Source organism: Bubalus bubalis, chromosome 22, assembly GCF_019923935.1.
Source record: "Bubalus bubalis isolate 160015118507 breed Murrah chromosome 22, NDDB_SH_1, whole genome shotgun sequence".
NCBI classification, from domain to species: Eukaryota; Metazoa; Chordata; class Mammalia; order Artiodactyla; family Bovidae; genus Bubalus; species Bubalus bubalis.
Window position 1 is genome coordinate 18,918,485 of NC_059178.1, and position 15,086 is coordinate 18,933,570.

Consider the following 15,086-nt stretch of genomic DNA (forward strand, 5'->3'; position numbering starts at 1 on the left):
TTTTATGTGGACATAAGTATTCAGCTCCTTTGGGTAAATACCGAGGAGCCTGATTGCTAGATCATATGTTAAGAGTTTGTGTGGTTTTGTAAGAAAGCACCACACTGTCTTTCAGAATGGCTGAACCATTTTGTATTCCCACCAGCAGTGAATGAGAGTTCTGTTGCTCCACACTCTTGTTATCATTTGGTGTTGTTGGTATTTCAGATTTTGTCCATGCTAGTATTTGTCTTTGCCTATTTTTTAATTTTTGTTTTGTTGAATTGTAGGAGTTCTTTATATATTCTGGTTATTAATATCTCATCAGATATATTATATATAAATATTTTTTCCCAATCTGTGGGTTTTTACTCTTTAGATAGTGTCATTTTATACAAGTAAGTCTTCAATTTTGATGACATCCAGTTCACCTGTTTTTGCTTTGTTGCCTGTGCTTTTGGTGTCATAATTTAGGATACCTTTTCCAAATTCAAGAGCATGAAGATTTTCAAACCTTACGTTTTCTCCTAAGATTTTCTTATGTTTGGCTCTTATAAATAGGTCTTTGATCCATTTTTAGTTAATTTTTCTGTGAAGTGTATTGTAAAAATCCAACTTCATTCTTTTGCATGTGGTTGTCCAGTTTTCCCAACACTGTTTTTTGAAAAGACTGTCCCTTCTGTGTTGGATGATCATGGCCCATTTGTTGAAAATCAGTTGACCACAGATTTGAGGGTTATTTCTGAACTCTCTTCTATTCCACTCATCTGTGTCTGTCTTTTTGGCATACCACATGGGGTTGATGACTGTAGCTCTATAAATATTGTAATCAGGCAAGTGTGATTGCTTCAGCTTTATTGTCCTTTTTCAGTATTGTTTGGCTTTTCTGCATCCCTTGACTTTTCATATAAATTTTGGGATGAGTTTTTCTGTTTCTATAAAATTGTCATTGGAATTTTGATCAGTATTACATTGAACAAATAGGGATTTTGATAGGGATTGCATTGAAAAATCACTTCTTATCGTTTTGTCATCTTAATACTGTCTTCCAGTCGACAAGCATGAGGTAGCTTTCTATTTTGTTTGGGTTCTATTTAATTTATTTCAGCCATCTTTTATAGTTATTAGAGTACGGATCTTTCACCATTTTGGTTAAGTTTATTCTTAAGTGTTTTATTCCTTTTCAGTCTATTATAAACGGGTATGTTTTCTTAATTTCATTTTTTTGGATTGTTCATTGCTAGTATGTAGAAACAGCTGATTTTTGTGTGTTGATTTTGTGTTTTGCAATTTTTCTGAATGTGTATTAGCTCTAACAGTTGTTTTGTGGATTATTTAGGTTTTTCTACACATAAGATCACATCTTTTGTGAGTAGAGGTAATTCATCAACTTTCCTTCCAACTTGGATTGCTTAATATTTGTTTTGCCTCGTTCTCAGGTTGAACATCCATTGCTGTGTTGAATAGAAGTGATGAAGGTGGAAATCCTTGTCTTGTTCCTGATCAATTAATTTTTTTCTGAATAACTGCTTTTATTATACTGTATGTAGAGTAATCCATCTTTCCTTGTCCCTGCCCGTCCATTTACAACACCATTTGCATAATTTGTAGGGTCTTGTGTGTGTGTTGGGTGAGTGAAGCATGAACAAAGGCCTGCATGGTCTGATCTCTTGCCACTTGCTCATCCTTCAGTCTTGCATTTCTCTCTCTTGTGCACCACAAGTGTTGTGTTGCTTATGCTTCTTGCAGGACACCAGTCAGTCATTCTTCATTCATTCCTTATGTATGTTCACATGTCTGTGACTTTGCACAGCTATTTTGTCTACTTGGACCCATCTTCCCCTGCTCCTTGACTTGGCTTCAGCCTGCTCATCTTCAGGCAAATGTAAATCCTCTTTCTGTGTTTTCTTTAAATGTGAACATGCTTTTCTTATGCACTTAATAGACTTGCTCCTTGATAATTTCAAGTCTGAGGTCTGATTTTAAAGAGAAAGTTGTCAGACACAGTTGTGCAAATAGCAGTAAAAATTGACAGTAAGAAAAAAAATTGACAGCAAGAAAAGTCAGAAAATGAGAAACGGATATGATTTTCTAGGTCTTTAATCCCATGCAGTAGAAGATTTTTTTTTGTTGTTGTTCTTTCATATTGAAATGACCAAAACACAGTGATAAGGGGGAAAAAAGTTATTATTTGACACTAGAGAAGGGTCCCACCCACATACTTGAGACTTAGGGAATTTTGATAGTAAAGTGTGAACATCCACAAAAGTTTGGGTAAGGGCACTTTCCTGTAGAGATGAACAAACACAATATTAGAGATATGAAAAACTCAGCACTTGAAGAAAATGAAACTGTGTCCTTTAGGGCATGTGAAATAGTATAAAAAAGAGAGAAAAGTGGAATTCAGATCCCCAATATGACAAGAGAATATTGCAAAAATAAAATAAGCTGAGATCAGGAATGAGTTCTTGAAGTTATAAAATGTGACTGTAAAAAAAATTTAGGACTCCCTAGCAGAATAGATTGTGCAGAATGCCAAGTTAACTTGAAAAACAAAAACCTCACATTTAGGAATTTAGGAGAAAGATTAATAGTAAGAGAGCATTTAAAGCACAGGAATTTCTCAAATGTCTGGTTAAAGTTCTGAAAGAGAGGACAGAGGAGACAGATGAAGCAGGAACTGAGGAGATAGTGAAGAACATCTCTAAGCCAAAGAAAGCCTTGAAACTCAAGGTCAAAGTTTTTACCAGGAATACATTTAAAAAGCATAAAAACTTGGCTCCATTTTGCTGACATTTCTAAGTATTCAGGGTAAAGAAAAAGCAAGACAAGTTATCTTTAGGGAAGAACAGGTCAGATTTGCATCAGATCCCTGGGAAAAGGAGATGTTGGTCAATCTTAACATAGTCAACTCACATGTGCAAGTAACTTTGAAATACAGCTGAGGAGCTAAATGAAAGGTTCTCCCAAATAGCCCAGTTCCATTTATTGATTTGTTAATGCCTTTGTTTATGTTGTGTATTACCATTCCAAGAGAGTATGAGTTTATGTGACTGCTGGCAGGAATGCCTGCATGGGGTGTGCCATGATTTGTTCATGGTTCATATTGTTTCCCTGAAGTGGACATTCAGGTTATCTCTAGCCTTTCAGCATCATAAATAACTCCATGAAAGACATTTTGTGCATGAGTTAGATATGTTTTGGATCATTGCCACAGAGAAATAATGAGTAAGTCAATTATTTCTAGCTTTTTTGAGCAAAAATCATATAGAATATAAATTTTGGGGGGTTAAATTCTTTAAAACAAAGATCTTCCCCACTTAAATTTACCTCTGATTAAAGGTGGCCTTGGGTGTTAGATGAGCTCAGTGGTTCTCAGCTGGGTATTGGTGGATGTGTTGTCACAGATGGGGGAGGGTCTGCTGCTGCTAGATGGCCTCCTGGGCACAGAGGACCCCGCAGCAGAGCCAGCCAGCCCGCTGTCAGCACTTTGTGGGGTCAGGAGACCTCAGGTTAACAAGTTTACCACTGACAGAAGTATCCTTGGTCGGTACTTAGGGCCACAGTTCATGGTTCTGTCTGTGGTGGGAGGGGGATGTTTCAGCAGGAGGACATCAGTGGATACTGTGTTGAGTATAGCAGACCTGGGGGGTGGTTTAGCGCTTCCCCTCCCCTCCCCATTTTGAGAAACACCAAGTATTTTATTGCGTACACAAAGTGCTTAAAAATTATTTTTATGTCTTAGTCAGTCAGTTCAGTTGCTCAGCCATGTCCAGCTCTTTGCGACCCCATGAACCGTAGCATGCCAGGCCTCTCTTTCCATCACCAACTCCCGGAGTTTACCCAAACTCATGTCCATTGAGTCGGTGATGCCATCTAACCATCTCATCCTCTGTGATCCCCTTCTCCTGCCTTCAATCTTTCCCAACATCAGGGTCTTTTCAAATGAGTCAGCTCTTCGCATCAGGTGGCCAAAATATTGGAGTTTCAGCTTCAACATCAGTCCTTCCAATGAACACCCAGGACTGATCTCCTTTAGGATGGACTGGTTGGCTCTCCTTGCAGTCCAAGGGACTCTCAAGAGTCTTCTCGAAAACCACAGTTCAAAAGCATCAATTCTTCGGTGCTCAGCTTTCTTTATAGTCCAACTCTCACATCCATACATGACCACTGGAAAAACCATAGCCTTGACTAGATGGACCTTTGTTGACAGAGTAATGTCTCTGCTTTTTAATATGCTGTCTAGGTTGGTCATAACTTTCCTTCCAATTAAGGAAGGAAACTTAAGAAAAAGTTTCTTCTCCAACTTTGCTTCCTTTTAATTTCATGGCTGCAGTCACCATCTGCAGTGATTTTGGAGCCCCCAAAAATAGTCAGCCACTGTTTCCACTGTTTCCCCATCTATTTGCCATGAAGTGATGGGACTGGATGCCATGGTCTTAGTTTTCTGAATGTTGAGCTTTAAGCCAACTTTTTCACTCTCACTTTCATCAAGAGGCTCTTTAGTTCTTCACTTTCTCCCATAAGGGTGGTGTCATCTGCATAGCTGAGATTATTGATATTTCTCCCTGATATCTGAGGATATTGATATTTATGTCTTAGGTGGTCCTCAAAATCTGTTCTCAGTGTCAGATCTGATTACTGTTGAGATTTGGCACTGTTGTCTGTATTAGTTACGAGACCTGTTCTTTAGCTGCTCGGAAAGAAAAGAAAATCAAGCCACAGCTGACTTAACAAATGGGGACTTCCTTTTGGGATAGGAGTCCAGGCCTGTTCCTGTGGCTCCATCATGCCATCCATGACCGTCTTCTCATTCTGCCTAACCTTCCTCAGAATGTGCTGTCACCATAGGGTCACAGGACAGCTCCTGCCCTTTGCCGCCCCCAGGTCAGAGCCTGTGCTCAAATGAGCCAGCCCTCTTGCTCACAACTCTCCTGCAAGCCTACCAAGTGATTTTTGCTTATTCCCACTGATTGGCCAGAGAGCACTGCCCCATGACTGTTCTTAGCTGTACTGGAGTTTGGGAAATACAAGCTTTTAATTGGGCTTGTTGTAAGTCAAAAAACTACATTCAGAAACGTTTAGTAAGAAAAAGTCTATTGGAGCAAGCAGCTAGTATATACCTCTACAGCTGTTTTCTAAAGTGCTGGAAAGTGAAAGTGAAAGTTGCTTAGTTGTGTCCAACTCTTTGCGACCCCTTAGACTGTATAGTCCCTGAAATTCTCCAGACCAGAATACTGGAGTGGGTAGCCTTTCTCTTCTCCAGGGGATCTTCCCAACCCAGGGATCGAACCCAGGTCTCCCGCATTCCAGGCGGATTTTTTACCAGCTGAGCCACAAGGGGGAAGGGGTTTTTTCTAAATGCACTGAAATTAAAGGTAAAGGAGAACAAATAATAATGATAGCTTTGGAAGTTTGAGAGATTGGACTCTGTAGAATTCTTTTTTAAAAAATTAATTGAGAAAATAAAATGTGTTTGTTATGAATGTATTTTTTTTTTAATTTTATTTTATTTTTAAACTTTACAATATTGTATAGGTTTTGCCAAATATCGAAATGAATCCGCCACAGGTATACATGTGTTCCCCATCCTGAACCCTCCTCCCTCCCCATACCATCCCTACGAATGTATTTCTTAACCCCAAGCATTTGACTATTTTGTGGCGTTTTGTACATTACAGTGTCCTGTACATGTACATTTGCAGTCCATGGGGTTGGAAAGAGTCGGACACTACTGAGTGACTGAATTGGTGTTTTGTACATTAAGATCACTTCCATACCCCAATACTTGGGACCTTGCCTTTTTCTTCTTTTGTCATATCAGCAGTTTCATTACAGTATACACAAAAAAAGTTTTTTCAAGAAAAAAATGAAACAGCAATGAACAGATGGACTTAACTGTGAAAAATAGTTGTATAGGCATAACAAGTATTGAAGAAGGGCTGGTAGAATGCCCTTTTTAAAATTTGTTGTAATTTTTAGTTGTATGAGGTGTTTTTTTTTAACATATGCTGAATTTTAATCCCATATCAGATGTATGATTTGCAGCTATTTTCTCCCAGTCTGTGGGTTGCAACAACTTTTTGATATGATTTTAAAACTACACATTAGCATTAAGACTGATATTATACTAGTATTTATTTGTATTTTAGCTAGTTTATTTTAAAGCATCAGTAATATATAAACTGAAGAATATGTGAACATATGGTTAAAAATTTAAATGGCTCAGAAGGTCTCCAGTAAAAAAAATAGTTGAAAGGATGGAGGGTTACCATAGAAGAGAGAGAAGCAGGATAGAGAAAAACTGTATAGGATGAGCTTTATTCCTTTCCTAAAAAAGGCTAGAAACAAATATGGCAAAAAGTGGTAACAAATGTTTAAACTTACTGGTGGGAACATGGAGTGTCCTGTTACCTATATTTTTCTGAAGGTGGCTTAGATGATAAAGAATCGGCCTGCAATGCGGGAGATCTGGGTTTGATCCCTGGGTTGGGAAGATCCCCTGGAGAAGGGGACGGCTACCCACTCCAGTATTCTTGCCTGGGGAATCCCATGGACAGAGGCACCTGGAGGGCTACAGTCCCTGGGGTTGCAAAGAGTCAGACACGACTGAGTGACTAAGCACAGCACAACACAGTGGTATAAATCTTGACCCTCCTCTTCCTCCCCACAAGTTACTAATGCTTTGACTCCTTCCAGAAGCGTGCCTTGTGTTCTCAGGCACAGTTGTGTCTGCATGGATGGAGGTGGGAACTACTCACCATCTGTGTGCCTGAGACCCCCACGCACATGTTGTAGCGCTTGTGTCCCTTTCCTGGTTCCCACCTGTCCCCCTTCCTCCCCTCACCTCCATGTCACTCCTGATGGGCCCTGAGGTTGCTGCAGATGTCCACTGTTAACGACAGTGAACATCCTGTTACACTGGTGTGTGACTGTGATATAAATTCCTGGAGGTAAAGTTGGTGGGTCAAATTATAACCATATCAGATTGTTCTCACAGAAACATTACAACAGTTCACACCCCTGCAGCATCATGTCTGAGCATCTCTTCACTCTCCTTTCCTGCCTGTTGTTAAAATTTCATATTTTTGTCAACTGTTTCTCTGCATTTGATGCAGAAGAGCTCTCAACAGAAACAGGTGTGTTTTGGTAGTTTTCATGTTTTTCTTTTACATCAGTTACTAATTTGGAATATAAATTTACTTGTACTCTGTAGTGTTTCAACTCTTCATGTAGTGTTTGAAATTATACAAATATAAGCCTAGACCTGAATATGTTTAGCTTTACATATAAAACTTATTGACATTTTAAAACTTTTTAATTGGTAGAAATGAAGCTTTTTTCTCTTTTCACTCAGTCACAGGAATTTGTTATAATATGCTTTCATGGAAAAAGTGTTTGAAACTGAAAGGTAATAATAGTCTGTATGGGACTGGTAGAGCTTTGATACTAAAACTGAATAAATTGTATGGGACAAGAAAATTAGAGGTCAATTCAACTTAAATATGTAGATGCATACATCTTAAAATAATGGTGGTATGACTAGACAGTAGAATATCATTCTGCAGTAGAAAGAAATCAGCTATGAAGCCATAAAAAGACATGGAGAAACCTTAAATGCATGCCCATGCATATCTAAATGAAAATCTATTATTGTAAGTCAGCACATTACCAGATTAAAGGAGAAAACTTATGATTATCTCCATGAATGCAGGGAAAACTGAGTAAAATTCAGCACCCAATCATGATGAAAGAAGCATTCAGTAAACTGGAGACTGAGGGAACCTTCTTAACCTGAAAAAGGATATTGACCAGAAATCTAAACCAAATATTGCACTTTGTGGTTAAACCTTAGAAGTAGTTCTTCCAAAATCAGAGAAAAAAATAATTTCTATTTGACATTGAATAGAAGGTTCTAGCCAATGCAATTAGATAAGAAGAACGTGGAAGCAACCTAGATGTCTATCGACAGATGAATGGATAAAGAAGTTGTGGTACATATACACAGTGGAATAGTCAGTTCAGTTCAGTAGCTCAGTCGTGTCTGACTCTCTGCGACCCCATGAATCACAGCACGCCAGGCCTCCCTGTCCATCACCAACTCCCGGAGTTCACTCAAACTCACATCCATTGAGTCGGTGATGCCATCCAGCCATCTCATCCTCTGCCGTCCCCTTCTCCTCCTGCCCCAATCCCTCCCAGCATCAGAGTCTTTTCCAGTGAGTCAGCTCTTCACATGAGGTGGCCAAAGTACTGGAGTTTCGGCTTTAGCATTATTCCTTCCAAAGAACACCCAGGGCTGATCTCCTTTAGAATGAACTAGTTGGAGCTCCTTGCAGTCCAAGGGACTCTCTAGAGTAATATTCTCAATGGAATATTATTCAGCCATAAAAAGGAACACATTTGAGTCAGTTCTAATGAGGTGGATGAACCTAGAACCTATTATACAGAGTGAAGTTAGAGAAAGATAAATATCTAATGCATATTTACAGAATCTAGAAAAATGGTACTGAAGAATTTATTTTCAGGGCAGCAATGGAGAAACAGACATAGAGAATAGGTTTATGGACATGGGGAGTGGGAAGGAGAGGGTGAAATGTATGGAAAAAGTAACATGGAAACTTACATTACCATATGTAAAATAGATAGCCAAGGGGGCATTTGCTGTGTGGCTCAGGAAACTCAAACAGGGGCTCTGTATCAACTTAGAGGGGTGGAGTGGGGAGGGAGATGGGAGAGAGGTTCAAAAGAGAGGGGATATATCTATACCCATGGCTGATTCATGTTGAGGTTTGACAGAAAACAACAAAATTCTGTAAAGCAATTATCCTTTGATTAAAAAATTTTTTAAAAAAGGAAACGAGGTATGAATTAGAAATGTGAAGTGTTAAGGAGGAGATAGAGTTATTACTGTTTCCTGGTATTGAGAAATTCAGAACCAGCTACCAAACAAAGTCAGTGGCAATGATTGTAGTGTGTGTGTTTCTGTTTCTTTGTGTATGGCAGATTGCATTTTCCAGAAGGGCTGCACCAGCATATGATGCACCCCCTTTCCTGTTCCACAATGAGGCTGTGATTCCTTTCACTGAGAGTTGGTTTCTGTTCCCAATTCTTGTTGGAACACCCAGTGGGTAAAAAGATGAGCTAGAAAGTTACTTGTCCTGGGGCTGTTGGGTGGGGGCAGGCAGGCATGGGAAAATCTTGAATAAACTTATTTATGCTTAATTTACAAAACTGCTTAGTGCCTAATTTTTAAAATACTGTTTCTCCACATGTCGTAGTGTGAGCAGAAGCCCAAATTATTCTTTGCTGTTAATGTGTACTCCTTTTCTGGAAAGGGGATATGCTTCTATTTTTACCTGACTTCTTAGGGTAATGTTCCACGTGGGGAAAAAAAGCTGATCATGATGGACACGCCACGTCGCTGAGTGCCTCATGCAGGCATCCTGGCACGGAATCTTCCGTTGTGGAACGCCGAGAACCAGAAGGGTCCTGAAGTGAGCATTTGTGGCTCTAAAATAAGATATGAGAATATTTCTGGAGCTCAAAATAAAGTAACAGTTATATGGCTTGAAGATAACAAAATAGATTACAATTTTAAGATTGACACTCTGGAGTATAGGCAGATATTATTCGGAGAGTTTAGTTTGGAATTTGGAGTGTGGTGTGGTGACCTGAAATTCCTTCTTTGCAGTGTAGTTACCTGAACTGTTTAATGTGGCTGTGGGTGTGAGCACAGCAGAGCAGTGCAGTGCACGCGTGTGAGAACAGAGCCTTCTGCTTGAAGGGCTGTGTCTAGCCCTGGGGTCCCAGGCTGTCAGCTCCGTGGACCTGGTAGATCATTCAGCCCCTAGCCTGTTTCCCCAACACACACAGTGGGGGAGACAGTGTTTCCATTGGTGTGCTGAGACTTGACAGAGGCGCTGGGCATGTCCTAAGTGCTCAGTGAAAGTTATTTTATACAGGCTGGGAAACTATCTTTTTGCTATATAAAGTTTAAGAGAAATGTTAAAATATGTTTTTGTTATTTTAAGGAAATTCGCAGTGAGTCCCATGACTATCCTCATAGAGTGGCCAAGTTCCCTGAAAACAGAAATCGAAACAGATACAGAGATGTGAGCCCATGTAAGTACTCATGGCGGGGTGGCGTGTGTGTGTTTGTGTGTGTGCTGGTTTGTTGTAGGACATAGGACATGGCAGAAAATGTTGGGGTCAGGGTTGATGAGCATGGTGGGGTTTTTTTTTGTATCGACATATATACGTGCTCTTTAAAGAAAACTTTTGAGGTATGAAATTGTGGAAGGAGGGGAAATTGCCTGTAATTACCTCCTCCTTCAACACAGCCACCATTTACTTTATGTATTTGCTACCAACCTTTTTTTTCCCACTTGATTTTTGTTTTTTCAAAATAATCATAATTATATATGTATGTGTACTCATATATATATACTTTTCATATTATTCTATAGCTTTTATAAGTATTTAAATATTTATTCGTATAGCTTGCTTTTTCTCCCTAAAATGAAAAAGTAGTATGTGCATACTATAGAAAAGTTTTAAAACATAAAAATGTGTAAAGGGAAAACTCCCATGACTTAAAAACAAAAACTTTAAGGTTTATATCCTTTTGGTATTTGTCTGTGTAAATGTGTGTCCTTTTAAATTCAGTTGGATCCTGCAGGTACAGATCAAGCTCTCCTCCCGCAAGGCCACACACTCTGGTGATTTCCTGTCCTGAGCAAGATCTGTCAGTGGTTGGATTTCGATTCCTCTGTGCTCATGCGGGTACACACATACATGGTTTTGTGAACAGTGGTAATATCAGGGCTTTAAAAATGTGTTCAGGTGATTTTATTTTTGTCCTGGTTGAGGCCTCCTTCCGGAGAAGGCAATGGCACCCCACTCCAGTACTTTTGCCTGGAAAATCCCATGGACGGGGGAGCCTGGTAGGCTGCAGTCCATAGGGCCACTAAGAGTTGGACACAACTGAGCGACTTCAGTTTCACTTTTCACTTTCATGCATTGGAGAAGGAAATGGCAACCCACTCCAATGTTCTTGCCTGGAGAATCCCAGGGACGGGGGAGCCTGGTGGGCTGCCGTCTATGGGGTCTCACAGAGTCGGACACAACTGAAGCGACTTAGCAGTAGCAGCAGGCCTCCTTCACATACTGCCTGAGGCGGCTTCACTGGCCACAGGACTCCCCGAGTTTGGTTTCAGTGGGCGAGCGTGGGCGGCGTCCTCCGAGCTGCCTGGGTGCTGGGCATGTCTGTGCCCAGGGCCTTCTCCCGGCCTCCCTGTCTGCCATCACAGCACTACTCTTCCTCCCATCTTCAGCATCTTTCTAAGAACTCTCTTCCTTTATTATTCACATGTGCTCCAGTGTCTTCTGACGTCATCCCCCATATCCATTGCAGCTGTGACTTAGTCACCTACGTGGACACAGGCACGTGTGTGCCCACACATGTACATACAGTCCTGGAGGAATGCATCACACAGTCTGTCTCTCCAGCCTCATCACCCATGCACTCTTCAGCCCCTGGTTTTACCCCAGCCTCCCTACGGAAACTTTTATTCTGAAGTGCTGTTCACTCTCTGGTTTTCTCTTGCAGTGAGGGACTTTATGCCATTGTCTTTTCTTATCCCTATGTGATTTTTGACATTGGCAGCCATGCCTTCCTTCCTCACGTCAGTCTTAATTTTGCTGGCACTCCTCTGGGCGATCACCCCTTTTCAGAGCTTCTTTCCTCAGTTGTCTTCGACTTGAGGACTCTGTCTGTCTGCCCCTCCTGCTCCCTCTCCCATCTTGTGTGAGTTCAGTTGCCATGTTTCTGCTTATGGCTCCGGATCTTGTCTGCAGCCTGTGTCTCCTCAGATACAGACCCATTCATCCACTTCTCGTGACCTATCTCTGTCTTGCTGTCCCATGGCCACCTCAGGCTCAGGATTCCTCCCACATCCCTCAGTCCTGGCCCTACTCCTGCTCTTTCCACCTTATACCCCATATTCGTACTGGACCACTAGCCACACACTTGCTGCAGCTGGAAACCCATACTTCTCTCCCATTCAGTTCCCATGTCTGGTTGGTGACTTGTTTAGTCTCTAAGTTGTGTCTGACCCTTTGCAACCCCAGCAACTGTAGCCATCCAGGCTCTCCTGTCCATGGGATTCTCCAGGCAAGAATACTGGAGTGGGTAGCTGTTCCCTTCTCCAGGAGATCTTACCAACCCAGGGATTAAGCCCAGGTCTCCTGCATTGCAGGCAGATTCTTTACCATCTGAGCCACCAGGGAAGACTGGGGACTCCTGCTAAATCCAGATGACAGAAGAGGTGTTTTTTAAAAGCCCTTAAGGTGGTGCTGGCAAACCTGTCCTGATTGAAAGTCATCCTATCATTTCCATACATAGACTTGTATGGTTGTTGCCTTGTTCAGAAAACCTATACTGAAAACCAGCTCTATGCCTGCTCTGTGTGCAAGGACCGTGAGTCCACATGCCCTGCCCGCTCACCGTATACGTGCGGTGTGGGGGTTCGTACCTGCTATGCTATATGTGTTGGGAGGTGCTCAGTTCTGCTTGGGGAGTTAGGGATGGCTTTTAAGGTAGTAACTTTTGTTTTTTAATAAAATGGTCTATTTTAAACCAGCATTTATTTTTCCCATCCATACAGGAAATAAAAATAGATAATACCTCATGTGGAAAAAAAGATAATACTGAGTGCAAAGCAGACAATGATGTTTGCAAATAATCAAAAAGAATTGGTTGTTTTCTTAATTCAGAGTTTTAGATCTTTCTGAATTTTGATTCACCAAGTCTGGAAATGTATTTTTAAACAAATTCCTTACACAATTGTTATGTATCCAGCTTGAAACTACATTTGGAGGTATGAATATGAGATGCATGTTCAAAGAGGGGTGTTTTGAAATAGAATTTGAAGAAGTCCACAGTCTTTGTGTAATTGCCGTGACTGAAAGATGCCTCATTTGTCTCAGTTAACCATGAGGTGATTGTAGAAGAGATGGGCAGAAAGGTGGTTGACTGAGAAAATAGAGGTTGTAGTAATCTCATTGAGGATTGTATTTGTACTGTCAGAGACAGCTGCCAGGTTCTGAAATCTTCCTCACTATTTGCTTTGCACATAGAAATCCCAGTTTACTGTTTGATATAAGAGGAAGTCCCAGCCTTTTGTTTTCTCTGGCCATGAAAGAATAGTTTTTTGTTTGTTGTTTTTGTGATAAAAACACATACCATAAGTTTACCCTTTTAGCAGTTTTTAGGTGTCTGTCACCCATGTTGGTGGCTGTATGCATGTTGCTGGACCACAGGTCTTGTCATCTTGTGTGGCTGAAATGCCACCCCTCCTCCAGCCCCTGGCTGTCACCATCCTGCTTCCTCTTTTCTCAGACTCTGATCACTTTAGATGCTTCACAGAAAAGGAATCATACAGTGGTTCTTCTTGTGATGGGCTTACTCCTCACAGCATAATGTCCTCAAGGTTCATCCTTCAGTATTTAAAGTAACACATGGACTTCAGATTCTAGGTGTGTGGCAGGTTAGACAGTCCATGGTTTCTTACTGCTGCAAAACAAGATTCTCAATAAGCACACGTTTTAAATAAATTACTCGGTGGGGAGGAAATAAGGAAAAGATTCAGGCTTTCTGTGCTCTCCACCTTCTACAAAAAGATCTCAAGAAATGGCATAGCTTCTCTGAATGCACAGGCCAGTGTCAGCTGTGACATTTGTATTCACCTAATAGTCTCCAGGTAAATATATAAGGCAGAAATGACTAGGATTACAGAAAGATATTGATAATTCTATGTTCACAGATTTCTTAAGGCAAAATAGTAGTAAAGAAGTAGAAGATTTAGACTGCACAGTTAAGCTTAATTTAATAAGAAAAATATAGAACCTTATGTCTAGCTATTAGAGAATTCACATTCTTCTAAGACTGCATGGAATACTTGTAATAAATGGACCATTGACTAGGCTGTAAAAGTAAATCTTGACACAGTTTAAGAATTACTGCCTTACAGGCCATGTTCTTTGACCGTAATATGATTAAATTATAGATTATTAATAAAAAGATAAAAATTCCTATACATTTGGAGATTTATTTAAAGATTTCTAAATGATTCATGGGTCAAGATGAAATCATAATGGAAACTTAAAAATGAACAATAGGTAAAATCTACTTAGCAAAACTTGCATAAAGCAGCAAAAACAGTACTGTAAAAAAATACTGTTTTAAATGTTTATATTAGAACAGAAGGTTGAAAATTAAAGTGCTAAGTGTCTAACCTAATTTAGAGTAAAAGTAACAGGATAAACACCAAAAAAAAAAAAAAAAGCAGAAAGGAAATAATACAAAAATAAAAGCAGAATGGAAATCAATGGGACCATACACAGGACCAAATAAAATCAAATGTTGGTTCCTTAATAAGACTAATCAACTAGCAAGACTGAATAAGAAAAATAACACAGATATACAAAAACCAGAGAGACAGAGGCAGATGCATATAAATAGTATTAGGAGAAAAGGGGAACAAAATACAGATGTAAAATGACTTTAAAAGCTAGACTACTGTAAACAATTATGGCAATAAATGTGATCACTTAGAAGAAGTAGAACAGACTCCTGGAAAAATAGCATTTACCGTTGTAGATTAAAGGAGAAATAGAGTCTAAGGAGGCCTGTGACAGCTAAATAAGTTAAATTAATTAATAAACAATTTTGCATTGAGAATTCACTGAGACTAGCTGTTTTAACAGGCATGTCTTATAATAATGAAAGCTCTCCCAGAGAACAGAAAGAGAATATTCCCCAGTTCTTTTGTGAGGCTGCTAGATGGGTAATTTGGATATCCAAAGCAGAAAAGTTTAGTAAGAGGAATAAAAGTTACATGCATATCTACGTCATGGATGTAGATGTAAAAATCCTAAAGAAAGGTTATCAAACTGAATATGGCAATATCTGTATTAGTTTTAGGAATACAAGAGTGGCTTAGCATTAGACAGTCTTTAAATGTAATTAATCTTAGTAACAAGGTAAAGGAGAAAAAGCAGTCTATTATGGCTTTTTCTCAATAGATGGATAAAGATTATTTAAA

The 15,086-nt window shown here is 39.9% G+C and overlaps 1 protein-coding gene across 6 annotated transcripts in view; it reads left to right on the plus strand.

Moving 5' to 3' along the window:
• Positions 1 to 15,086, plus strand: part of PTPN2 (protein tyrosine phosphatase non-receptor type 2) — a 67,707-nt gene that overhangs the window by 10,210 nt on the left and 42,411 nt on the right. For all 6 annotated transcript variants that reach the window (XM_025273589.2, XM_025273585.2, XM_025273586.2 and 3 more), the window contains exon 2: positions 10,014 to 10,104. In XM_025273589.2, coding sequence (XP_025129374.1) covers positions 10,014 to 10,104 — 91 coding nt within the window. The remainder of the gene's footprint in view (positions 1 to 10,013; positions 10,105 to 15,086) is intronic.